This window comes from Chrysemys picta, chromosome 13 (assembly GCF_011386835.1).
Source record: "Chrysemys picta bellii isolate R12L10 chromosome 13, ASM1138683v2, whole genome shotgun sequence".
Classification (NCBI taxonomy): domain Eukaryota; kingdom Metazoa; phylum Chordata; order Testudines; family Emydidae; genus Chrysemys; species Chrysemys picta.
In genome coordinates, this window is record NC_088803.1 from 17,023,568 (window position 1) to 17,051,528 (window position 27,961).

Below are 27,961 nucleotides of genomic sequence, written 5' to 3' on the forward strand. Positions count from 1 at the left end.
GGTCCCAGGGGACGGTGAAGCCAAGTGGCTTACCCTAGTGAGAGCATGACCTCCGGGGGCTGGCACACTGAAGGAATCCTCCTACAAACTGTTACAGAGCCGTTCAAGACAGACATGCCATTTCTCATGAATTTACTGTTGATAGACATGACTGCTAAGTCAAATTAAGTCTCACTCAGGTTCTGATGATAGAACTCTCCAATCTCAGGATTTTTTTCCTGCTGGTGTGATTTGCATGAAGTTTCTCATTTTGCCTGTATACAGCAGCCCAACTGGGGGAGAGCTCCATCTCCTCCCTCCAGTACAGTGCCCAGAATCAGTCCAGCAGCTTGGTGAACAGTGCCTTTTGGCTTGCTCTGAGTGGGTCCGCATCGCCTCCCCCAGCCTGGCCCAGGGAGGAGACTCCGGGCCCCGCCACCAACACTGCTCCCTGCTGGCCAAGAGGCCCCACTGGGCCTAGTCAACCAGGCTGTGTCCCCTAGCTTTCTCCATGGGCCAGGCCTGCTTCCGACCACCCCCCACCCTTGGCCTGCACTCGCCCCCCACACACCACAGGCCTGTCCCCTTCACCCCCCTCTGCGGGGCCTAACCCCCACACCCCAAGGCCTGGTCTGCCCCCTACACCCACAAACCAGGGCCTTTCCCCCTCCCCCTTCCCTCCAGGGCCAGGACTACCCCCCCCCTACACACTCAGGGGCCTTACCTCACCCCCCCCCACCCCAGACTGGGTTTGCCCCCACACACACCTCAGGCCTAACCCCTTCCCTCCCCCCCTTCTCCCCACCTTCAGGTAACCAAGGTTTGCTTGCACAAGATATCACTATATCACCTTTAGTTAAGGTGTACAGTGACCTCCAGTGCTTGGGCTCTGACTAATTAGAATGTAGCATCATTGTTAATTGAGAATCTGTCACTGTCACCTTAAACTGAACTGCACAGCAACATGGTGCTAACAGGGAGTTTTTAAAAGTCTGCTACAAAGTGTTTTCAGATGCAGCAATAGAGTTTTTGTAAAGCGCTCTGACCTGTCAAAAATTAAACAGGCTTCTAATGAGGTTTATAAGCCGTCACTATATCTATATTGGTCTATGTTTGAAAAAATAGCAACTCTTGATTTATATACCAAATCTCTTGATTTTTAAGTTTTTCTCTTGATTTATGAGACAGTGGGGTTGACAAAACTGTCAAGAGCACCAGACCTATGTGTCTGTGACTGGGTGTGAACCCAGAGATGGAGCAGCATTGTGGGTAGGGGTCTATGGATAAGACTTTGAGGACACTGGCAGAACTGGGGGTCGTGGGCAGGACAGCAAAGCCTGTCACAATCCAGGTATGTTGGCTGATCTGTCACTGAGGCCTAGAATCCTGGAATTGCCTTTCACTCACTGCACCTGGGCCCTGCTGCCTCTGCTAACCCAGTGGGAATCTCCGGTTTGTTTACGTCAGTTTCCTTGCAATCCACACATCCCTATACATCCCCTCACTAGATGGGACTCTGGTGGAATGTATGAATGAAGGGATCACCTTTCACAGGAACTGGCATAACTGGCTTGACCCCTTTCACTTTACGCATCGGGGGCTACTTGACATAGGAACAAACCCTCCCCTTCCTTTGTCTAACATTAATCAATGCCTCAGACTTTCCTTGCTAATCAGCCCCGATGGGACTGCTGCCGCGACCTGCATTTCCCGACAATGTTTTCATTCTAATGGCCCTCGACGGGACTCATTAAAACGAGAAGTAACTTTGTTTCTGCCGCTGGCTCTTAATTCCTTGAGAGGTTTGTTAAATTTCCAGGCAGTGTCCAGGTATCAGCTGGGTTTAACATTCCTCAGAGTGCTGATTAAGACATGTGAAATTATAACAACCTGTGTGTCCTCCTATAAATCCCTATAGAACCACAGATGCTGCATGACTAATTGAAGAGTTTTCATTTTAGTAGCTGTGTTGCTAGCGGGCATGATTTTAATGAGCACACAATGAAGCAGGGTGTTTTAACTGATTATTATTTTTATCTTAGGCAAGAGTCAATGAAATGAACATGTTTCAAATGAAATTGATCTGGGTTCCTTCACACTGGGGATTTGTCACAGCAAATCTGTGATCAGACCTATAGAAACAGCAGCATCCTTAAGGTCAAGCACTTTACATACTATGGACAAACTGTTCATTGCCTCTTCTCTGATCAGCCACCAGAGACCGATAGCTCTTGTTTATCCCTTTGCCACTGCTGCCCTTATCAGAGTGTTACAGCAAGCCTCTTGTCAGCTCCAATTCCCACCTGCTTTGCCTGTGAAATTAGTTGCACTCAGAGTCAGAAGGAATATCCTTTAATTACTAAAAATCATGATGTATTTTTAAATAGATTTTAGTGCCCATGACTGTGAAATACACCCACTCAGCAGCCCCTGCCCACTGAAGTCCACTTTCCACAGGGATGGGCCACTTAGCAATAGATAGATAGATAGATAGATGGGTGGGAGGGAGGGAGGGGTAGGCGAATGTAAACAACATTAGGCAGGTGGACAGAAACTGATTAGACAGATGAACAGATGACATGGCAGATTGACAGAAGTGTAGATGGGCAATTGGAAATACAGATGGCTGGATCAATGAGATGGATGAAAGGAAGAAAATGGACAGACATCTCGATGCGCAGATAGAGGGCAGGGTAGACAATTAGGTGAATGGACAGATGGTTATACAGATGGCCAATTAGATAATGGCCAGATGGACCATTAGGGGATGGATAATTAGATAGATGATTAGATAGAGCAGTGGGAATACAAGTTAGCGCACGCACGCACGCACACCCACACACCCACACACACACACACACCACTGTTCAGTCGGACAATATGCTTCAAACCTGACCGAAGGAGGTGATTTCTCTAGGTCAGAACTCAGAAGTTGGTACCTACACTGTGACTGTCTTCCCTTTACCTGTCTTCCAAGCCTGCCAGTAAAGAGGCCAATTGGCATCCTACCCAGTGCTGTGATTTTCGTATGGCTACAGATCCACTTATAACTAATGACTGCCCCGGCCTGTGAAATTCACATCTGGATCCTGAGTCTCACAAAGATAATTGGGGGTGTTCAGATCTGAGGTTCCTGTTTCAGTCTAGGCAGCTCATTTCAGGCCCATTGCTGCTAAGAAATAGCTTGGTGGCACCAAGAGAAGCCAGGACAGAGCTGTAAGATGAGACACAATATCCAGTTGGTGCCAGTGATGCATATGCTCCCACTGATCTATCAGGCAGTGGTACATTTAGCATCAGCCAGCTGCAGCGACTGCACTGGGGAGCACAATTCTGCCTGGACATCAGTGGTACAGGGGAAAAATCACGCACTACAAACACACATATGGAGGGACACACATCTAGATCCACACACAGAGATGCACTCACACACAAACTCAGACATGAATACACATCCATATTAAGGCATAAGCGCACATATGCACACATACAAAACTACTGTAACACATAAACTAAATAAATCCATCACTTCAAGGTATGTACACCTTATGCTACCCATCCTTTCACTCCAACATGTGCAGTCTGTCATTTTCCCAACCATACAGTCAGATTCATTCATATATCTATCCTTATTATTTCATTCTCCATTCAAATTAATGTGCAGCACCAAAGTGGTAGTCATATCAATGAAATTGCTCCTGATTTAGGCCTTATTAATCAAACCATTACCTCCAGCAGATGATCTGGGCCAGCGCGCTAGCTAACTCCATGACATTTAAATATGCACAAGCAAATGGAGCTCTGTTAGTTTAGTTCCAGTGAGGGCATGGCCCGGCAAGCCATAGATCTGTGTGGCTCTCCTGAACTCAGTGGACACCTGGAATTAAGGAATGGTGGTGAGTCAATGGCTGTAATTATCATTCCTTCCTTGCAGCAATGTGGTTTTCTGCAAGTCGCTCCAGCTTTGATCCCCAGATTTATTGTGCAGTAGCATGAAAAAGTTGCCAGGCACAATATGTACACGCAGTGAAGGGGAGCCCACCGGACACAAGACCCGACAGGCTGTAAAACCTCCATTTGTCTTGGTGGGTTTATTATCAAGATTGCAACAGCACCACCTAGGGGCTGCAGTGTGCAGGGCAGGAACACTTGTCCTGAATTAATGGACACAAATCTGACATCAGGAATCAAAATACTCAAAAACCAGTGGGAGAACACTTTAACCTGTCTGGTCATTCAGTGACAGACCTGCGGGTGGCTATATTACAACTGAAAAACTTCAAAAACAGACTCCAACGAGAGACTGCTGAGCTAGAATTGATATGCAGACTAGACACAATCAACTCCGGTTTGAATAAGGACTGGGAATGGCTGAGCCATTACAAACATTGATTCTATCTCCCCTTGTAAGTATGCTCACACTTCTTATCAAACTGTCTGTACTGGGCTATCTTGATTATCACTTCAAAAGTTTTTTTTCTCTTAATTAATTGGCCTCTCAGAGTTGGTAAGACAACTCCCACCTGTTTATGCTCTCTGTATGTGTGTATATATATCTCCTCAATATATGTTCCATTCTATATGCATCCGAAGAAGTGGGCTGTAGTCCACGAAAGCTTATGCTCTAATAAATTTGTTAGTCTCTAAGGTGCCACAAGTTGTCCTGAAGGGTGTATTTAGGTGGACAAGATCAACAGACTTTCCTACTGTCACACAACAGTTCAACATGGGAATAAAAACCCAGGTTACCTCACCGGCAGCCCTAGGCCCTCTGCACTGGACCACACTCTCCCTCTTCATAATGCTTGAGCATGTCCCTTTACAGAACAGCAGCACCCATGGTACAAGGATCACTGGTGACACAGACATAGCTGTCAGAGTGTTCAGGGCCAGGAAGACTATTCATTATACATTGTCTTGGTAAAATCAGGGCCACTTGCATTCCTCCCATACTGCAGAGTGTGCTGTCATTTCCTGGGCAAAGCTTTTGGGTGGGTTCTATTCTATGCAATATCAACTAGTTTATTAAAAAAACCAATGCTGTGGCTTCCAGAACCTGCTGCATCTCCTGGAACATCTAATAGCGTGATAACACAATGGTCTGGGCAGGGCCAGCTTTAGGCCGATTCCCCCAATTCCCCTGAATCGGGCCCCGCACCTAAGAGGGTCCCACGCCCAGCCAGAGTGCGGCACGCCCTGCAACCCCGGCCGGAGCACGGCAAGCCTCGCGGCGTCGCTCTCCTGGTCAGAGCACCGGCTGGAGAGCAGCAAGTCCCGGGGCCCCGCTACCCCAGCCAGAGAGCGGCAATCCGAAGTGCCGCCCGGTGAGTACAAGCCCCACGAATCGGGCCCCGCACTTGCTAAAGCCGGCTCTGGGTCTGGGGTCAGATACCTGTAGGTTTATCTCTTGGACTAGGCCCAAACTAGTGGTATTGGAGTCTCTGTATTTTCTGTGTACACTATGCAGCTAGCATTTATAATGAAGATGAGAGAAAGGAGAAGACATCCAGCTTAAGATTTTCAAAGGGGCCTAATGGATTTAGGTACCCAACTCCCATTGAAAGTCAGTGGGCATCAGGGAGCTAACATTTCCAAAGGTATTTATGCCCCTTAAGGCTCCTAGTGGACTTTAAAAAAATTGCTTAAATAGGTTAGGCTCCTAGCACCAGATTTGTAAAGGTATTTAATGGAAGCTAAGTGCAAGAATAACTTTAAAAATATAGCCCCCCAACTATTGACCTGCAATGGAAGATAGACACCTAACCTTCTTATGTGCTTATGTAAATCCAATAGTCATCTATCTACATTTTTTAGGTACCTGAATACCTTTGCAAATCTGGCCCTAACTGCCTTAGATTTCTTTGAAAATCTCAGGCCATGGGCTTCATCCAATGGTCACTGGACGGATGTCTTTCCAATGACTTCAGTGGGAGTAGGTCCCATCAGAAGTGTTAACCAATACATACATGTTGGGTGAATAATTCATCACATCAATGAGTATTATGCAGATGATGTTGCTATAATATATATTATATCTATGAACCATTGGCTCAGGGGAACTTTGACTGATGTCTGTATTGGGAAGTTATGTTAACTGAATAGATTATGGTCCCTCACAATTCAGTTCACTCCTGTGGAGGATCCCACAACACTTTGCAAAGCTGAAGCCAGCTTTGGCATTAGGAAATAGGATGCCTGTCGAAGACATGATGCATGAATGGTGTGTCTTAGCACAGAGTGGGATGAACCTCTATGCCCAGTTGGTTTGGCATGTAGTACCCAAAAGCAGAGATAAGCAAAGTACAGAGCAAAACCGCAAGTTTAGGAACTGTTACACAGTTGGATTTCTAGTGACAAGTAAAGGACTTTGTAAGTTATAAAATCATACTATAAATACTGCTAGCTGAAATGCATATTTTTAAAGCACACCTTTTGAGTAACATGAACACTCTGCGAGAATTTGCTTCCCAGAAGGGTAGTATGTCTCCTTTTTGTATTGTATTGCTTTGTCTTTAGACAATGCATTTGGCTAGGTTTGATTATTTGGTCTCTTGCTCCTTTAAATACTGAACCCCAAGTGTAGTCAAACAATTGACACACCTTTTAGTCATTAGAGATGATTGTCATCTACATTTGAAAGTGCCTATTCCAACCATAGATAGGGTGAATGTCTGGTGATAAGTCAAAGTGGGATTTATTCTCAGCTCTGGCGTTGAACCAGCTTAGGTCTCAGTAGTCACATTTTTCAGATGAGGAAAACAATATTTGCCCCCTTCACAGAGCTATTTGATGCCCAGGTCAGATTTTCAAAATAATTGAAGGTGTTTGGTTCCCAAATCCCACTGGTAGTCAATAGAATTTGGGTGCCTAACTCTTTTATGCACTTTTGCAAATCCCAGCCAAAGAGAGATTTTTTATAAAAAGAATTAATCTATTATTTAAAAATAAATTCAATTACTGTTTTACATGTGCGTTATTTCTTAGTGAACACATTTAAGTAGATGGATGCTAAACTTTGGAAAGTAAAAATATGAGTCTGATTCTTCTCTCATTTCTAGGTGTAAATCAGGATTAACTCTACTCTGGTCAGTAGAACTGAATCTCTTCATACTTACAAAATTGTAAATCAAAGGTAATAAATAAAAACCTCTCGCTCTTAGTTAGCATTTTCTCCAATAGATCTCAAAGTGCTTTATCATGATCCCTCTTGTATCCATGGGGAAACTGAGGCACGTAACAGGGAAGTGACTTGCTCAGGGCCACCCAGCAGGAACAGAGCCCAGGTCTCTTTAGTCCCCTTCCACAGCGCTCTCCACTAGGCAACATTGCCTCAATTGAGTTTACAAGTATGTTAAACTGGTGTTAGTGATGGAGCATTCAGGGTTACTCCTAAGAGGACATATTTTAATTTTACTATTCAACAAACCCCATCCAGCAGATTAGAGTTTGGCTAAAGGAAAGCACCATCCCAGGGAATTCTTGGATCCAGGGTCCATTTTATCTGAGCAATTAAAAGCCTGCGAGACTGATGCAGGATTCCAATTCTGGTCTGCAGTAGAGCAGTGGGGTGGCAGATCTGGTAGTGCAGTCAGTAGGACCTGTACTGACTCCACTGTGGGGAGCTGTATTACTGTGCATTTATTTGTATCCCCGGAGCACCCAGCCATAGACCAGGATCCCAGGCACTGTACAAAAAGATGGTCTCTGCCTTAAGAGGCTTACACTCTTGCTACAATGCTGTGCTATACCAGTTCCCAACCTGTTTGTAGGACCGTGGGTTTCCCGCATGCCCTGAACAGCTTTGCAGGAGCTCCAAGCACTGGGATTGTCAAGCTTTGCTGTCTCCAGCATCAGCAAGCACCAGAGGCTTCAAAGACATCTGTCAGCCTCTACACTAAGTCTCATTTATATTGATTACACCCAAGTTTGTTCTATTTCCCATGGGTGATACTTTGGTCTAAATTTGGTAGTGGGGTTTAGTGTGTGGGTGCTGGGTGGTGTTGGTGGCCTGTAATCTACCGGAGGTCAGACAAAATCTTGTGGCCCTTGTGGCTTTAAACACTATGACTTTATCCCCACTTGGCTCTGACCCTCAAAACCCAGGAGCTGCCTTTGCCCAGGATCTCCCTCTCTTCCTTGTTCCTCAGGCTATAGATGATGGGGTTCAGGAATGGGGCCATGTACAGAACGGACACTAGCTTGTGGAGGAGGAAGGTGCCAATGGCCCTAAGGCAGGGGAAAATGCAGATGGAAGCGTCATAAGAGATGGGAACCACCACCAGGTGGGAGGGGAAGGTGGAAAAAGATTTATGCTTTCCAGCTGCAGATGGGATATTGGTCACCAAAAGAAGATGCAGAAAACTGAGGTTCCGCTCAACAGCAGGGATATCACGAGAATGGGCAGTGCTGCCATGAAGTCCAGCATTGTGATTGCAGAGGTTATCCATGCACAACAGCTTCAGGAGGGACAAGAGGTCACAGAAGAAGTGCTGGATGGTGTTAGCACTACAGAACTGCAACCTGGAGATCTTGGCGATGGACTGGAATGAAGCCAGGAAGCCAATGACCCAGGAGCCCAGGCGTAGCATATTGAGAGCTCTGTGATTTTTGAGAGCTGGGTAACCCAGTGGGCGGCAGATGGCTAAATAGTGGTCGTAGGCCATTGCGGTGATCCAGGAGCTCTAGGAAGCCCAAGTGTAACCCACACACCTCCTGGGTGTGGTGTTTTGTCCCCGTTAATGGCACTTAGAGATTAATGAATTTGCTACTGATTTAGCTAAGCACCATGTGGCTTTTAGCAGTATAGGCTCATGCATTTAGCTCCAGAGGTCCCAGATTCGATCCTGCCCACCAACAACTAGGTTCTGTGGGCTTTACAAGTGGGGGCTCTTCCGGGACCTCTGGAGCTAAATGCATGAGCTCTACTGCATGACCTAAAAGCCACATAGCACTTAGCTAACACTGTAACAGACTCATTAATCTTTAAGTGGCTCAGTGCCACTAGAGTGGACAAAGCACCACACCCAGGAGGTGTGTTGGTTATACAAGAAGATGAATTCAGTGTGGGAGGTGTGGTTTTTCTTTCTCATCTCTTCACTGCCAAAACAATAATTGAGAAAAACAGCTTAGCAGAACTTAAGCAGGGACATGGGAGTGTGTGGAAAAAATAATTAAAAACCAGAAAAACATAGACACGCAAAACTCTATTTCTTATTATTCCTTATTTCCAGTTGCCTGGGAAGCATGCTACTTATTCATCTATATCCAGTGGACCTTATTCAGTGGCTACTCTGTCCTTCCTCAGTGGTCATTTGGTGTTTACTCTGTTTATTCACCTTGCTCTGTTTTTATTCAGCTCTAACTCCATGTTTACTCATCTACTCCATATTCTTACTGTTTGTTCAATTCTTATTGGGTGTTTACTCAGTTCTTACTCAACATTTACTTTTATTATTTATTATTTATGGAGTGCTTACTTAGGTTAGGATTTTCAAATGACCCTAAGGGAATTAGGTGCTTAAAACCAATTGGTAATTAGGAGCAGAGTGCCTAACTCCCTTAGCCTCCTTTGAAAGCCCCGGCCTTAGTGTTTATTGTTACTTGGGAAATATTCATGCTGAGGTCAGTGGAATAAATCCTGATATTCTTACTCAGTTCCTGTTCTGTCAAACTCCCAGTCAAGTCCCTGCCAGCGTTTATAATTGAGAGACAAGGTGGGTGAGTTAATAACTTTTATTGGACCAGCTTCTGTTGCTGAAAATGACAAACTTTCTTACTACAAAGAGCTCTTCATGCAGGTCTGTGTTTGTCTAATCTAATTTATACATATGGAGATTTTCCAAGCCCCTAGAATATTCAGATGTCCATTCCCATTGATTTTGAATACCCCATTCTTACTTCCTATATTAATGTAATGAACCAGTTGGTGTGTACGTGCATCACGCTGTAGTTAATGGGGGGCACATCCTCAACTGGTGTAAATATATGTAGCTCTGTTGAAGTCAAAGGGTCAGATCCCCAGCTGGTGTAAATTGGCCTAAATTCATTGGGGCCAGATATGAGACTGGCGTAAATTGTGGTAGCTCCACTGGAGTCAATTGGCCAGCTCCCCAGCTGCTGCAAATCAGTGTAGCTCCATTGGAGTCAATGGATATAAATCAACTGAACTCCATGGGCCAGATCCTCAGTTGATGAAAATTGGCCTTATTCCACTGAAGTCAGTGTGCTAAATCATCAGTGGAAGTATGGTGATTGGGATCAGGCACAACAAGAGCTGAGCCTGAGTCAAAACTAATGAATCATGCACTTAAGTCTTGTGGAGGTGTTACCCAGGGTTTTCAGAACCCACAGCAATGGTAAGTTAACTGTTTCACTCCAGGCGGTGTCAGGAATAAATCAATGCAATTCCGACTGATCAAAGATTAATGCAAGTAAGTGTGCTCTATCTACAACTGCAGTTTATTAGATTTAAGCACACACAGACATAAGCAATAGGTTTTGAACAGGGATCAGCAACCTTTGGCACACAGCCTGTCAGGGAAATCTGCTGGCGGGCCAGGATAGTTTGTTTACCTGCAGCGTCCACAGGTTCGGCCGATCGCAGCGCCCACTGGCCACGGTTCACCGTTCCAGTCCAATGGGGGCTGCGGGAAGTGGCGCGGGCCAAGGGATGTGCTGGCCACCACTTCCTGCAGCGCCCATTGGCCTGGAACGGCGAACTGCAGCCAGTGGCTGCTGTGGTGGCCAAATCTGTGGATGCTGCAGGTAAACAAACCATCCTGACACACCAGTGGATTTCCCTGATGGGCCGTGTGCCAAAGGTTGCTGATCCCTGGTTTAGAACATCCCAGATATTTACCTAAAATCTGGAAAGGTATTGAGTAATTAACAGCAGGTACACAGTGGCCAGTTGCTCACCCGCCAGGGAGAAAAGGTGTCAGGAAAAATGTCTCTCAAGATGGCTTCAGAGGACTGCTACAAAGTCTATTATCTAGACTTTTTATAACTAACATCTACAAAACACATAGGTCATAATAATCCCTACTGGATCATCACTTTTCCTAAATTTCAATAAACTTCTAATTTCAGAGTGGCTGAATACACATAATATGATTGCAATTAACTTGATCACATTCGAGGATACACACACACCTCAAATCCAGGGTAACAGAGGCTAAAATTTGGAGGAGGCACAGAGAAAAGCCACAAAAAATGATTGGTAGGATGGAGAAAATGCCTTACGCTGGTAGACTTAAAGAATTCAATCTGTTTAGCTTATCAAAAAGAAGATGATAAAAAAGTAACTTGGTTTGCGTATCTACGTACCTTCACAGGAATTAAATATAGGTTACTCAGAGCTCTTTAAACTAGTGGAGAATGGCATAGCAAGATCCAAACAAATTCCAATTAGAAGTAAGGCACACAGTTTTAACCATGAGAATGATTAACCATTTGAACAAACCACAAAGGGAAACGATGGATTCTTCATCTCTTGATGTCTTTAAATCAAGACTGGCTGCCTTTCGGGAAGATATGCTTTAGTCAAACACAAGATATTGGATTCACTACAGGGGAAACTGGATGCATTTTTTTGGCCTGCGATACACAAGGGTTCACACTAGATCAGGAGTTCTCAAACTTTTTCTTTCTGAGCCTCCCCCACCCCGCCCAACATGCTATAAAAACACCAGGGACCACTGGGAGTGGGGGTGGGGGGCTCAGGGCTTCAGCCATGGAGACGGGGGGGGCTTCTGCCTCGTGGGATGCCGGGTCTCCCAGTTTTAGCCCCGTGGAACCCCTGAAACTGGCTCAAGGTCCCCCAGGGTGCCGCGGACGCCTGGTTGAGAACCACTGCACTAAATGATCTAATGTTTCCTTCTGGCACTAAACTTTATAAAAGTATTTGGGACAGTGCCTGAGATCTAAAATTCTCATAATTTTATTGGGAGCAAAAACTTATATCTTTCTCTGCTAGAATGAAGAGCCCATTATTAAATATTTATCCCCCAGGTAGGTACTTAGACTGTATCAAGACATCCCTTAACTGTCTCTTTATTAAGTTAAATAAGTTGAGTTCCTTGAGTCTATCACGCTAAGGCATGTTTCCTTATCCTTTAATAATTCCTGTGGCTCTTCTCAGAACCCTCTTCTACTTTTCAGCACCCTCAAATTGTGCATAACAGAACTGGACACAGTATTCCAAAGCAACGGTCGCACCAGTGCCAAATGTAGAGGTAAAATAATGTCTCTACTTTTACTCGAGATTCCCCTGTTTATGCATCCAAGGATTGTGTTAGCTCACAACATCACACTGGGTATTCATTTTCAACTGATTATCCACCACAACCCCCGAAACCTTTTCCGAGTCACTGCTTCCCAGCATAGACTCCCTCATCCTGTAAGTATGGCCTACATTCTTTTTTCCTAGATGTGCACATTTACGTTTAACTATATTAAGACACATATTGTTTCCTTGTGCCCATTTTTCCAAGTAATCCAGACTAGTCTGAATCAGTAATCTGGCCTCTTCATTATTTACCACTCCCCCAATTTTTGTGTCAACTGGAAACTTTATCAGTGATGACTTGTTTTCTTCCCTGTCATAAATAAAAATGTTAAATGGCGTAGGGACAAGAGCCAATTTATGTTGAACCCCACTAGAAACATTCATATTCAATGATGATTCCCGTTTACAATTACATTTTGTGACTTATAGCTAGCCAGCTTTTAATCCATTTAATATGGGCCATATTAATGTTATATCTTTCTAGTTTATTTTAATCAAAATGTCAAATACTTTAGAGAAATCTAGATATTTTACATCAAAACTATCACTTTGCTCAACAAAACTTTTAATCTTATTTTTAAAAAATCAAGTTAGTTTGAGATTGTTGATATTCCATAAGCTGATGTTGAGTGGTATTAATTATATTACCCTCCGTTATTTTTTTTTATTAATAGAGTCCCATATCATCCGCTCCATTATTATTAACTGTAGACTGCATAAGATAATATAACTATATGATAGATCTGTGAAATTCACCGCTGCTGTCATTTATGGAGGCACATACATAAGAGTATAAAAATTGATTGGATATTTCTCTGGGAGGTAGTTAAAAGGCCACATGGATGCCCAATACTCATTTATTTTAATAGGTGTTTTTTTGGGACAGATTTTTAAAGCTATTTAGGCACCTAATGAGATTTTTAATAGCATCTAGGCACTGAAAAGTCATTGGTTTCAATGGCTGTTAGACACCTAGTTTCTTTGAAAAATCCCACTAGGCACCTAAAAACCGTTATGATTCTGCCCCATAACCCTCAGGAAGCTTTGGAAATCTCAGCTGCAGTGTGGTCTAGTAGCTGGGTGATAAGGAGTTGGAGTTTAGCCCAGCTCTGTCACTGATTTACTGTGTGAAATTCACATAAATGCTCTGTGCCTCAGTAAATAAATGAGGTAATACTACTCACCCACCTTAGTGAAGTGCTCTGAGATCTACAGGTGAAAAAACCACCACAAGCTTCTTCCAAAGCCTACTAGAGTGAATGGCTTTAACTATCATCATCAGGCACTCTATAACCATGGAGCTTAGGGCATTAGAAGGAAGGAGCTCCTGGACTCTATTCCTGGCTTTTCCCTGACTCCCAGTGCATCCCTGGGCAAGAATCTTACCCCTCTACCCTAGTTTATCCTCCTATAGCAAAGGATTGCTAATGGTTAATTACTTACTACAGAGGGGCATTGGGCCCATTGCAAAGAGCATTGAAGGGAGTTCTTTCTGACCCATGGTAGAATTAAATAGCTCATGACTGGACAGTGATTTGAAGATGTAAAGAGATACATAAGTAGAAGGTATTATTATATTTCCAGACTAGTCTTATATTAGAATAGTGTGCATAAGAATTGCAGGTGGGATTTTCAGAGGAATATTTGGGAATCCAGCACTTCCATTCCACTGAATCTCAATTAAATATGGATGTTTAATTGCTTTAAATTCATTTGAAAAGCTCATTGTACAGTGACAACCAATCATTTATCCTTGAATCTTATTTCCATCTCAGGAGGATGTTAAACAGACGATACTAAAGTGAAACATTTTAAAATCAGTAGGTCTGCATAACTTGTATTCAAGAGCTTTAAAATATCTGGCTGAGGAGCTCACTGGACCTTTACTGTTGATTTGCAATAAGACTGGGAGCACTGGGGAAGTTTAGAAGACTGGAAGAAAGCAAAAGTTTTGTGCCAAAATTTAGAAAGGGTAAATGGGATGACCTGGGTATTTATAGGCCTATCAGCCTGACATATGTCCCAGGAAAGATTATGGAGTGGCTGAAAAGTAACTCAATTAAAAAAGAAATAAAAGTAAAATAATTAAAATTCTATGTCTTGTGTGATATAGGAGGTCACCACTAGATGATCACAATCGTCCCTTTTGGCTTTGGAATCTATAAATCTATGAAATCAATGAGTTAAGGTGCTGAGGTGCTTTTGTAAATCCTACTAGTGAACATAACATAAGAACGGCCGTACTGGGTCAGACCAAAGGTCCATCTAGCCCAGTATCCTGTCTACCGACAGTGCCCAATGCCAGGTGCCCCAGAGGGAGTGAACCTAACAGTAATGATCTAGTGATCTCTCTCCTGCCATCCATCTCCACCCTCTGACAGACAGAGGCCTGGGACACCATTCCTTATCCATCCTGGCTAATAGCCATTAATAGATTTAACCTCCATGAATTTATCTAGTTCTCTTTTAAACCCTGTGATAGTCATAGCCTTCACAACCTCCTCAGGCAAGGAGTTCCACAGATTGACTGTGTGCTGTGTGAAGAAGAACTTCCTTGTATTTGTTTTAAACCTGCTGCCCATTAATTTCATTTGGTGGCCCCTAGTTCTTGTATTATAGGAATAAGTAAATAATGTTTCCTTATCTACTTTCTCCACATCACTCATGATTTTATATACCTCTATTATATCCCCCCCTTAGTCTCCTCTTTTCCAAGCTGAAAAGCCCTAGCCTCTTTAATCTCTCCTCATATGGGACCTGTTCCAACCCCCTAATAATTTTAGTTGCCCTTCTCTGAACCTTTTCTAGTGCCAGTATATCTTTTTTGAGATGAGGAGACTTCATCTGTACGCAGTATTCAAGATGTGGGCATACCATCAATTTATATAAGGGCAATAATATATTCTCCGTGCTTAAATATCTTCAAAATATAGACTTTGGTGTCTTTTAGAGCCTAAATCCAATTTTCAAAAGCACTTTAATCATTTAATTGGAGACAGATTTTCAAAAGTATTTTGGTACCTAAAGCTTCAGATAGATACTTAATGGGATTTTCAAAAGCAACTAAGCAGATTTAGTGCCTAACTGCTATGGCATCTAATCTACTTAGGCACTTTTGTAAATCTGCAACTTTAGGCACCTCAATACTTTTGAAAATCTGGTCTCTAGCCTCCTAAATGACTTACATGCTTTTTTAATAGGACTTAGGCTTCTAAATCAGCTAGGTATCTTTAAAATTTTTACCTCTGATGTCTAACAATCCATGCAACAAAACTGCCCCTGAATTATGATCTCTTGTATCGTGACAGATGGAGCCTGTGACTGGAATATAGAAGGAAAACCAGTCCAGCACACAAGAATTTATCCTCTTGGAACTCCCTGGCAGTCAATATTTGCAAATTTCTCTCTTTGTGGTGTTTTCCATGATATATTTCCTTAATGTTGCTAGTGAGGGACCACCATAATCTCTGCACCCCCAAATACTCTTTCCTCTGCAACCTCCTTCTGGGAGATCTTGCGAAAAGCAGAACCATCTCTTTCACTAGCTGCATCCTGCAGATGTACTTCATGTTCTCCCTGGGCTGCACAGAACAATTCCTCTTATCTGCCAGGGCCTATGACCACTATCTGGCCATTTGCTAGTGTAGGGGACAGGTTGCAGAAGCTTGGCGAGGAGCTAAGTGGCGGACCGAGTATGTGACTGAATGTGAGCAGAAGCAGTTGAAGGCCGTGCAATGAACTTTGTTCGGCAGATCCCACCAAAATGTAGTTTAGTATAGTTCAGCATGTTTTTGTCTGTAAACAAGTTAGCTTATATAATGAGTACGATTTATGAATGTAATGAATGTAGCCAGCTGTTGACCCCATGTAACCTTGAGATAAGCACGGGGGGATATAGCATTGCAGCAGACTCCCTTCAGTGGAGTCCTGCCTGGCCAGCTGTCCCGGATGGTCAGAATCCCCCGCAGCCCCTACGCGCGCCTCAGGGACTCCCCGCACAGCTTGGAGTGTAAGTTCTTCCTTCAGTAAAGCCTTGCTTTTTACTCTCAGGCACTGAGTGTCATTCTTTCGCTAGTATCACGGCCCCCCTTACGGGGAAAATTGGCATCACGAACAGGATACCGGCATGAGAATGCCTCTTTGGGGGAGGAAGGATAAGGGGGAGGGAGAGAGCCACATCCCCGGGTGGCCCACCACGTGACGGTGGGCTCCAGTGGCTCGTAAGCTGGCCGGGATGGTTGCCCCCGCCATATGGCCGGAGCTTGAGCAAGAGCCGGGGGTTACCCCCGTTAGGCTGGAGAAGCTGATATCCAAGCTCTGGCTGGATAAAGCAGGACCCACTGAGTGTAAAGCAGCGGGAGATCTGGGATGGGTTTTCCTGACTGCGCTCCGCACGGTGGACGAGGCGCTGCTGGTTCAGCGCCAGAGGATAGGACGGTTAGAGGCTGATTTGCAGCAAGCAAATGAGGCAAATTCACTGACCCAGGAGGTCATCACTGGTACAGCTGAATGGGCCAAGTGGTTGGAGCACCGATGCAAGGTCATGGCAGCTCGCATTGCGAACTGCCGGCAGCGAAAGGGAGGGAAGACGGGGCTCTATCCGCAACTGCAGCCCATTGTCGAGACGCGGTACAAGGGGCCGCACGGGGATAATGATAATATGGTGGGAAGGGATACTATCCGGGAATTTAAATCCTCTGAGATACAGGACTTCATGCAGCGTTTCAAGCAGCGCTCCAAAGAGTCGCTGATGGCGTGGCTGCTCCGATTGTGGGATGAGGGGGTGGACGTGATTACCCTTACTCTCGCTGAGCTAGGCAGGATGGGCTCGCTGACCACAGACCCCCTCCTTCGTAGGAGCCTTAAGGCAGGGGCCGCCATGATGACGGACTTTCCATATCCTTCCCTTATGTCATGGTTAACCATGGCTACTAAGACCATTTGGAGTTCGCCCGCAGACATGGATGACGGGTTAGAGCAGTGGGCTTCCATCCCAGAGGGGGTTAGCCAGCTCCGACAGCTGGAAATGCTCACCGGCATATTTGCCAAGGACTTTGAAGGGCCTGTCACTGTGGAGCTGACCCGCACCATTCGTACCCGACACCTGAGGAATGCCCCCACCCACCTGAAGGCAATGATCCTCCCAATGGTCGGGGGGGCCATAGGGTCGGTGGGTGATGCGGCACAGCTCATGATGCAATTGACAGAGATTGATGGTATGATGAAAACCACCAAGCCGCGGCAGGTGAACGTAAAGCAAAAGGAGAGGGTTAGCCGCAACACTATGTTCAAAGACTTACTGAAAACGGGGACCCCCTTAGAGGAGGTAGTTGGGAAAACCAATGCTGAACTATTAAGGTGCTGGTTATAGCTCAAGCCAGAACAGCACACCAAGGACAAAGGGGGGCCCCAAAACAAGGCAGATGGCACACCTCAGCGGGCACAACCATCTGCCCCACCCGCAGACTATGTTGAGTGGAAGCTGCCCGCCCAATACTGATGGGGTGGCAGGTCCCCCGCGCCCCCACCCGAGGAAGTGAGGCGGTTTGTAGTGGGGGACCACCGCACTTATGTCCCACTAGAGATCTACTGGCCTAGCGGGGGGCAGCAACGAGTAATGGCCCTCGTGGATATGGGAGCAGAGGTGACTATATTGCATGGCACCCCACCCCGTTGGGGCCGGTCGGTAATGGTGAGTGGCCTCAGAGGGGCAGATGTTCAGGCCGCACCAATGCAGTTAAGACTGTCCATCGGAAAAGCCCCTCCCATGCGGGTCACCGTTCTGATCGCCCCCATCCACGAATACATATTGAGCATAGATCTCCTCTGAGAGCAAACCATAGACACTCAGTGGGGACCCTTTTCCTTTGGGCGCCCACTGTATATCTGAGCGGTCGTAACCATGCTGCAAGGGCATCCGCGGTGGGACGCTATGGTGCTTCCTACCCCTACCATGATAGTCAATACCAAACAGTATCGGATACCTGGTGGGCACGAGGAAATAACTGCCACCGTTAAAGGATTGCTCCAGGCGGACATTATCCGTCCCGCCATGAGCACGTTCAACAGCCCAATTTGGCCAGTCTGCAAAAAGAACAGAACCTGGCGCATGACGGTCGACTACCACAATCTGAACAGGGTCACCCCAACCCTAACGGCGGCAGTTCCCGATATGGTCTCCATCATGGATCGCCTCGCAACGCGAGTAGGGCAGTGGCATGTGTTGGTGGACTTGGCGAATGCCTTCTTTTCCATCACCATTGCCCTGCAGAGCCAAGATCAATTTGCCTTTACGTGGGAGGATTGGCAGTACACGTTCACTGTTCTGCCCCAGGGGTACAAACATAGTCCTGCCATTTGCCATCAGTTGGTTAGCCAAGACCTGGAGCAGGTGGCTCTCCCAGAAGGGGTGGTTTTGGAACACTACATTGATGATGTTCTACTGAGCGGGCCCCATCAGACGGCACTTTCTGAGGCTAAGAACAATGTTTTGCAGGTCTTGGTGGCCAGAGGATGGGCCGTCAACCCCAGTAAGATCCAAGGACCCAGCCAGGAGGTGATCTTCCTGGGCATACTTTGGTCAGGCCCTCAATGTAAAATCCCACAGAAGGCCATTGAAACGATTACCCACTTCCCAGAGCCCACTAACGTAAGCCAAGCCCAAACTTTATTGGGCCTTTTAGGATACTGGCGCACGATTATTCCCCATCTAGGGTATATCCTGCAGCCCATACAAGCAGTAGTCCGGAAGAAAGCCACATTTAGTTGGGGAGCCAAACAGCATGCCGCATTCCAACAGGCTAAAGAGGCACTCAGCCAGCATGCAGTACTGAGGCCAGGTAAACGGGGCACCCCTTTGAACTTGAGGTAACGGTGGTTGACCACGTGGCCTCGTGGGGGCTATGGCAGCAAGCTTCATCTCAGAAGGAGCCCATAGGGTATTGGTCGCGATCCCTACGAGGCTCAGCTGAACGATATACGCCCCTTGAACAGCAGCTGCTTGCAGTAGAATGGGCCCTCCAACAAACTGAGCCCATAACAGACACGGAGCCTTTGAAGGTGCGTACTCCGCTTCCAATTATGGGTTGGGTCCGGGACGAGAGCCCGCTTACGCGAACTGGAGTAGCCCAGGCCCAAACCCTATGAAAGTGGAAACACTACCTGCAGCTCCGTATGCAAATGACCCAGGCAAACGTTACCGATATGCATGCACGGCTCCTCGGTGCTGTCACCTTTGAGGAACTGCCCTCTGAAAGGCAGCATGCATATGCCCCCCCGGCCGCCCTGTGTGGAGGTCCCTCCCTACGCCTCCTTAACCGAACAACAACAAGAAGCCATGTGGTTTACTGATGGATCGGCTTCATATAGGGGAGCAGAACGCTGGTGGCAAGCGGCCGTGTACAACCCCTGCCTCGAGGAAGTACTGTTTGAGACCGGCCCCGGCATGTCTAGCCAGTGGGCTATGTTTATGTCTATGGGCAGCGTTTATAACCATCACCGAGAACCCAGGGCCCCTCTTTATATATACAGATAGCTGGGCAGTCTACAAAGGCATGACGCAATGGATGGCTGTCTGGCATGCGGCTAGCTGGAAGGTGCATGACAGACCCCTTTGGGGGTACGACATGTGGCCTGCAATCTGGGATGCCTGTAGTCAGAGGCCCGCTGCTGTTCATCATGTAGACGCCCACCTGATAGGGGAAGCAGACGAGGCTCGGTTCAACAGAGAGGTAGATGACATGGTCACAGTCTTCGCAGTAGCTGTCCCCGGCCTGGCCAAGTGGATACACCAAAAGAGCAGTCACCTGAGGGGGGAAAAGGCAATGCAATGGGCCACCGATCGTGGGTTGCAGACTACGATCGGTGTGCAGCGGGACGCCCGTCAGCACTGCCCCCAGTGTATGAGGCTCTCCCCCCAGCACTTGAAAACAGAGAAGGGGTACCTGAAGCGAGGTCAAAGACCTGGGGAGGTATGGCAGGTGGACTACATTGGCCCGCTGCCTGAAAGTCAGCGGCATAAGTACTCGCTGACTGCAGTAGACACGTATTCTGGCCTGCTCTTCATATACCCATGCGCAAGTGCTACACAGGAGCAGACTATAAAGGGGTTAGAAGAACTTATCCGCTATTACGGATCCCCCCTTGAAGTGAAGAGTGATCAGGGAACCCATTTCATGGGGATGGAAGTAAGAGAATGGGCTAGGGGGCGAGGAATCGTGTGGGTGTTTCACATTGCATATCACCCGCAGGGCGCCGGGCTCATTGAGCGCATGAACGGTTTGCTTAAAGAGCATCTACACAAACTGTCGCCCACTGAATCCCTGGCCGGATGGAGTCGTAACCTCCGCCAGGCTGCAGCCGCACTCAATGACCATCCGCTGTATGGCTCCACCCCGTATGCCAGGTTTAAGGAGGAGGTCATCGAGCAGCCCCGTGTGCTGCAAGTGCAGCGTTTGCACCTGCAAGCCCACCTCCCCATTTGGGCCACCCCGGGAAGTGCTGGTCTTGATCTACGGGTCCCTCAAGAGAGCCTCACTCTGCAGCCTAATAGCCGAAACCTCGTGAGTATTGGCTTAGCCATTGGGCTCCCACAAGGCTACTATGGGTGCATTGCCCCACACAGTAGCCTGGCCCTCAAGGGCATAGATGTGGCGGCGGGAGTGATCGATGCTGACTACACGGGGGAGGTTAAGGTGCTTTTGGTGCACAATGGCCCGCAGGCAATAACCCTCTCCCAAGGTGAGCAGGTTGCACAGCTGATTTGCAAGCGCATTGGATTACCTGATGTGCAGGAAGTGGAGGCGCTTATGCCCACTACTCGAGCAGGGGGGTTCGACTCGACTGGGCGTGCAGTTTGGGTCCATGACTCCACCAAGCATAACCCACTTGAAGGAGAAATCCTAGCCGATGGCCCCGGGGATACTCACCTCGTGTTGCTAAAAGAGGAAGACGCCCCAATTTATGTGCCCTCTAAGTGTCTTTCTTCCAAGCGACCATGACCACTGCACTGAAGTTTGCACAACCCTGTGGAGCACCCCGGGCGCGCCACCCGAAGACCAAAACCTGTGTGATGTCCCTGCGACATGCTCTCTACAGCATAATCCTTGAATTAGGTTTGATTGAGACTGGTGCCCAAGCCACATGGCACCACAATTCAGCTGTCCAGTGGATGCAGTCAGTGGCACTAGCAGGTAACAAGTCGGACTGCTGGTACTGCGCACACGCCCCTCAATTGGCAAGCACTGGCATCCCGTGGGCTGCAGTGCCGTGGAATGAATCCTGGGCCTTAACGATACCACCTTTCTCACCAAGTATAATGAAACACCCCCCTACCAGCGCCAAGGGACACCGGTGGTGGTATTGGGGAATGCGCATTGGTGTGTGCAGCGATTTCCAGCAATGGACGCCATTTGTCTTGTTGGAGAACTTCCCCTGTCCTCATGTGCAGTAGTAGGAGAATACTTGCCAGGCACCAGGCAATTTAATGTCACTGCCAGCCTACCGGGATTGTACAGTGAGTGGATGGCTGGGGAGATGTGGGTCTCAAGTGACAACTGTTCTGGTTCTTCTGGAACTAATTTGACCTATTCGAATGGCACCACCCTCTGCCATTGGTGGTGGTGTTGGGGCGAGTGGGGACTACATACCCGTGGGTTTTTGTACTATTTCAACACCAGCACACCCATATGGAAAATGCCCCTCAATACGATTAGACGCAGGCATATCCCACGCACCCATTATTGGCCTCAGTGTAACCAGAGCTCTGATAGCTGGTGTCGCAACACCTCAGGCAGCATATGGCTCCCCACAGCAGGGCTGCCAGGGTTGTACTGGCTATGTGGCTGCTGGGCGTACAAAACCCTACCCCATCAATGGTACAGACAGTGCACACTGGGACGGCTTCTCCCCTATTCATATGGAATGCACACTATGCACGCTCATGCAGTGCACAATTATATATTGGTGACACGTTCACGACGGAGCACAAACCCCATTGTGCAGAGACCCACAGGCTTTCATCAATTCGTCCGCGCTTTCCTCCCCTGGCTAAGGGTGGCTGAATTAGAGCACGCTATTGTAAATATTTCAGCCACGTTAGAGATTATAGAAAATGATACCATAGATGCAATCCACGCTTTGCAATTAGAGGTAACTTCTCTATCGCAAGTAGTATTGCAAAATCGCATGGCGCTGCATTATTTATTAGCTGCCCAAGGTGGTGTTTGTGCCTTGATTAATGAAAGTTGTTGTTTTTATTAGAATCAGGATAAGCGCATTGAAAATGATGTTCACAGTATGATGGACCACTTGAAAGTGTTACATGATGTAGGCTCTGAGGCCTCTGCATGGGATGACTCTTGGCGATGGCTCACCTCCTGGCTTCCAGATCTCGGCGCCTGGGGGAGACGCATCAGACTCCTGTTATTAGTGGGACTACTGGGATTTGTATATGTATTTGACCTCCTACAATGCTGCATAAACTGCTTCTCCACCCTCCTGGCCCGGCTGGCAACACTCAAACCGGTGCGCGCGCTCACCATGCACTGGTGGCAGTGACTAAACTAACACACCTCAGTCCGCCAAGGGGTGGAGTGTAGGGGACAGGTTACGGAAGCATGGCAAGGAGCTAAGTAGTGGACTGAATATGTGACTGAATGTGAGCGGAAGCAGTTGAAGGCCGTGCAATGAACTTTGTTCAGCAGATCCTGCCAAAATGTAGTTTAGTATAGTTCAGCATGTTTTTGTTTGTAAACAAGTTAGCTTATATAATGAGTACGATTTGTGAATGCAATGAATGTAGCCAGCTGTTGACCCCATGTAACCTTGAGATAAGCGCGGTGGGATATAACATTGCAGCGGACTCCCTTCAGTGGAGTCTTGCCTGGCCAGCTGTCCCGGACAGTCAGAATCCCCCGCAGCCCCTCCGCATGCCTCAGGGACTCCCCGCGCAGCTTGGAGTGTAAGTTCTTCCTTCAGTAAAGCCTTGCTTTTTACTCTCAGGCACTGAGTGTCATTCTTTTGCCGGTATCACGGCCCCCCTTGCGGGCACAGCTACCCATTGTGCTATAGTACCCTTATGAACAGCAGACTGTCCGCTCAGTTTGCCCTTGGTTCCTGGGTGTCTGGTTTCCTGGTTATTTCTATCCCAGCATATCTGATAGCCAGGCTGTCCTTCTGTGGCTCTAACATCATCAATCGTTTCTCCTACAGCAGAGATTCCTTGGTCATATTCTCCTGCATAGACACCTCAGTAATTGAGAGGGCTGCTTTCCTCATCTTGATCATCGTCGTCCTGGGAACACGTCCCAAAACCCTGGTTGTCTACATTTACATCATCTCCACCGCATTGAGGATCCCCTTGGCCCAAGGCCAGCAAAAGACCTTTTTCACTTGCTCGACTCCTCTCACTGTTGTGACTATCTGGTATGGCTCCTCCATCTCCCTCTATGTCCAGCCTTCCAAACAGAGCTCCTTGGAAATGAACAAGTTTGTCAGCACTTTGAACACTGTTGTCACAGTGCTATTAAACCCCTTCAGTTACACTCTGAGAAATAAAGAGCTGGAGAAGGCTTTATGGAAGACATTCAGTCGGACATGAATTTTTGAGTGGCTGAGATGCTACTGAGCCTGACACTCCCATCTCCGACTGTGGCCATGTCTGATGCTTCAGAAGAAGGAGACAAAAAATCCAAACAAACAGAATTCACTGGAGAAACATCCCTTCCTGATCTTTGCAAGTGACCAGCTAAAGCACTGAAGCATGAGCGTTTAGGAACATAAAACATAAATCAGGAGGGATCCCCATGACTGACCAGTCCAATCCACTACCTCCACAGGCAATCTCGTCAGACAATCCCACTCATAAACTAGTCAATCTCTCTCTTAGAACATATTAAGTTGTTTGCCCCCACCACTCTTCTTGGGAGGCTGATTCAAAATCTCACTTCTCTGATGGTTAGAGAGAATGAGAAGAATTATCATGAGGTTAGTAAACAACAAATGCATGAAGGCAGATATGTGAGTTCACAAACCTTCTGCATGGGAATATAAATCATTGTCCCTGAAACCAGTCCCTCAAACTCTTACACTATCTCTACAAGCAACACACACTGTACATTGGAAGCATGACTTTGAAGTTCTTTGGAGATCAAATCCCAATGGAATTTGTGAAGCATATATATAGCATTGAAGGGAGGTTATTTTAGCTTGGTTAAAGGAGAATTAATGTAGATCTTAATGACTGTAAAACTACATATAACACTGGAGAAAGAGAGAGAGAGAGATTTATTAGTATATTACATAAAAATATATATATTTGACAGATGAGAGTATTATGGAAAACAATCACCAGGATATTGCAGGGCTAGCTCCATCACTAGAGACTGAGATATTTGTCAAATTTAAAGGATACCGTTTTAGTTAAGCAACATTTTGGTCTGTTCTTAGATAATGTTTTTCATTTGCTGTCTAAACTGGCAGATGAGCTCCTTGGAGGTTTTATGCCAAATCAAATGTCTTTCCACTTCAAGATGTTACCTCTTCTCTGCAAATGCGAGAATGTTTTCTAAGATATCTGGATATCTTCACAGTATTTATTGTCCTCACTTTGGAGTTATACCAGTGTAATTAGAATCTGAATGCACATATTTAAGAAAAAAATAAAGATGATATATAATCAAAGTCCTTTCTTTTTTCACTAATAACAATTGGCACTCTCGAATACAATTACAGATGATAATGAAAGAGATCATTTCTATCATTTAAAGTGTGAGCTCTAGTTCTAAAACTGAGGAAACAAAATCATCCTGTTGGAGAATAACACAGTTCTTACTCTTTGTTTGGGTACAGCAAAGTTAGATACTTTGTTTTTTTTAACAGCTGTGTAAAGGAAGAGAGTGCCCTAGGACACATTTCAGGTTTCAGAGTAGAAGCTGTGTTAGTCTGTATCCGCAAAAAGAACACGAGTACTTGTGGCACCTTAGGCTAGGTCTACACTACCCGCCTGAATCGGCGGGTAGAAATCGACCTCTTGGGGATCGATTTATCGCGTCCCGTCGGGACGCGACAATCGATCCCCAAATCGGCGCTCTTACTCCACCAGCAGAGGTGGGAGTAAGCGCCGTCGACAGAAAGCCGCAGAAGTCGATTTTGCCGCCGTCCTCACAGCAGGGTAAGTCGTCTGCGATACGTCGAATTCAGTCACGCTATTCACGTAGCTGAATTTGCGTATCTTAAATCGACTCCCCCCTGTAGTGTAGATGTACCCTTAGAGACTAACAAATTTATTTGAGCATAAGCTTTCGTGGGCTACATCCCACTTCTTAGGATACAGGGTCTCCCCCTCCTAGGCAGGTCTCTTCACAGATAAACAATTACAGCAAGCATTTATACCTTTTGTTACAGACAATGAAAAGTAACCGCAGCATTTTGTTTATACATAGGTCATTTTCATATTTTGTTTTTTTTACTAACATAGACTCTTAGTCTACATTTCATATTGTTTGCACATTATTTACACATTATTTACACAAGGTTGCAACAACTTTTTACACAGTTTTTTTCCACTCGCCTTACACATTCCTTGCTTCAACAAATTTCACGTTATTAGCGTTACAGTTAGCCTGATTTTTGCTAACAAATTTTATGCATTGCAATCCCCTTCCTGTCAGTTCTTGTTTTGCTTCCACAACCCCCCCCCCCCCTTTTGTACTATTAGTACAAGAAACATTTTTAAATTTTAATTTGCATTAAGTTTTGGAATTTAGATTTTACTTTAGATGCTTTAACCTTAGGGGTTTGACTGGATGTAATGACAATACATGATGAACATGGACATGAAAGGTATTATTATTATTAAGTTTTTTACAACAACAACAATAATATAATCTTAAGCTAACCAATAGCAACACAAGCAATAACATTTTTATAGCAATAATATGATGAGGTGGTTGTACAGTTTTAGTTATAAAGACAATACATTATACTTAGTATATAAAGTAGACACTTTACAAGCTGTATGAAAGGCATACTTTTTAATTTGACATATATTTTGAAGCATGTGAATTTGCTTTTGTATTTTAGAGAGGTTTTGAATTTTTGGTAACAGTGAAAGCAAATTTTGAAATTGAATAGGCACTAAACTAGTTAAATTAAAGGGTATTTGGAACCTAAGGGCTACTTGCAAAATTTTATTTGCAGGCCAGTAAATAATATGATTGCTTGCAGTGGTAATGAGATTAAAATGTATGTTTTGCAATGTGGTGGCTTTAACATACACATAGCTATTATTAGCTTGAAAAAGTAAGTGCTTTGTTAGGGTAGTTTTTTGTTTTTTATCCTTTTAGCACATGCAGTTATGAACAGTGACAATTTTTTTTGGTTTTAGTTTATGGATACACTAAAGCTGTGGTGGTTTTAACGGCTAAAATGTTTATTGACTTTTTATTTTTATTTTAGAAGCACTAACAACAAATTGGCTAGGCTTACCAGGTGGTTTAATTTTTTAGATATTATGGTGAATAATTTAATTTGATACGCATTTTTTTTATGGACCCAGCACGATTTAGTATATGGGGGTATGACTACACTACGGGATTAATCCGAATTTATATAATTCAAATTTGGGAAACAGATTGTATAAAGTCGAATGTATGCGGCCACACTAAGCACATTAATTCGGCGGTGTGCGTCCATGTTCCGGGGCTAGCATCGATTTCTGGAGCGTTGCACTGTGGGTAGCTATCCCATAGCTATCCCATAGTTCCTGCAGTCTCCCCCGCCCATTGGAATTCTGGGTTGAGATCCCAGTGCCTGATGGGACAAAAAACATTGTCGCAGGTGGTTCTGGGTACAGCCTCACTCCTCCCTCCCTCCCTGCATGAAAGCAACGGATGGCAGACAACCATTTCACGACTTTTTTCCTGGGTGAACACTGCAGACTCCATACCACGGCAAGCATGGAGCCCGCTCAGCTCAAGACAGCAGTCATGAACATTGTAAACACCTCGCGCGTTCTCGTGGAGTTTATGCTGAGCCAGGACCAGAAAAACGAGGTGAGGAGGCAGCGGCGGCAGCAGCGCAGCGACAAGCGTGATGAGGACATGGACATGGACATGGACACGGACACAGAATTCTGTCAAACCGCAGGCCCCGGTGCTTTGGAGATCATGTTGTTAATGGGGCAGGATCTATCCATGGAACGCCGATTCTGGGCAAGGGAAACAAGCACAGACTGGTGGGACCGCATAGTGTTGCGGTTGTGGGATGATTCCCAGTGGCTGCGGAACTTTCGCATGCGTAAGGGCACTTTCATGGAACTTTGTGACTTGCTGTCCCCTGCCCTGAAGTGCCAGAATACCAAGATGAGAGCAGCCCTCACAGTTGAGAAGCGAATGGCGATAGCCCTGTGGAAGCTTGCAATGCCAGACAGCTACTGGTCAGAATCAATTTGGAGTGGGCAAATCTACTGTGGGGGCTGCTGTGATGCAAGTAGCCAAAGCAATCACTCAGGTGCTGCTACGAAAGGTAATGACTCTGGGAAATGTGCAGGCCATAGTGGATGGCTTTGCTGCAATGGGATTCCCTGACTGTGGTGGGGCGATAGATGGAACCCATATCCCTATCTTGGCACCGGAGCACCAGGGTACCCAGTACATAAACCGCAAGGGGTACTTTTCAATGGTGCTGCAAGCACTT

General features: G+C 45.9%; 2 protein-coding genes across 3 annotated transcripts in view; one reads left to right on the forward strand and one right to left on the reverse strand.

Annotated features, from left to right (window-relative positions):
- The window catches only part of LOC135975263 (uncharacterized), a 443,768-nt gene that overhangs the window by 322,526 nt on the left and 93,281 nt on the right, over positions 1-27,961 (reverse strand). The gene's annotated exons all lie outside the window — the stretch shown is intronic.
- Positions 21,261-23,864, forward strand: LOC122174142 (olfactory receptor 287-like). Its single transcript, XM_065565209.1, has 2 exons — positions 21,261-21,475; positions 23,318-23,864. The coding sequence occupies exons 1-2, from the start codon at positions 21,261-21,263 to the stop codon at positions 23,862-23,864; spliced, it is 762 nt and encodes a 253-aa protein (XP_065421281.1).

What these genes read in the sequence shown, in the direction of transcription:
- LOC122174142 (XM_065565209.1), top strand. Translation starts at nt 21,261, where the DNA reads ATGACCACTGCACTGAAGTTTGCACAACCCTGTGGAGCACCCCGGGCG. An exon ending in GGTAACAAGTCGGACTGCTG is followed by an intron (nt 21,476 to 23,317) that starts GTACTGCGCACA and finishes TTGCGGGCACAG; the next exon opens with CTACCCATTGTGCTATAGTA.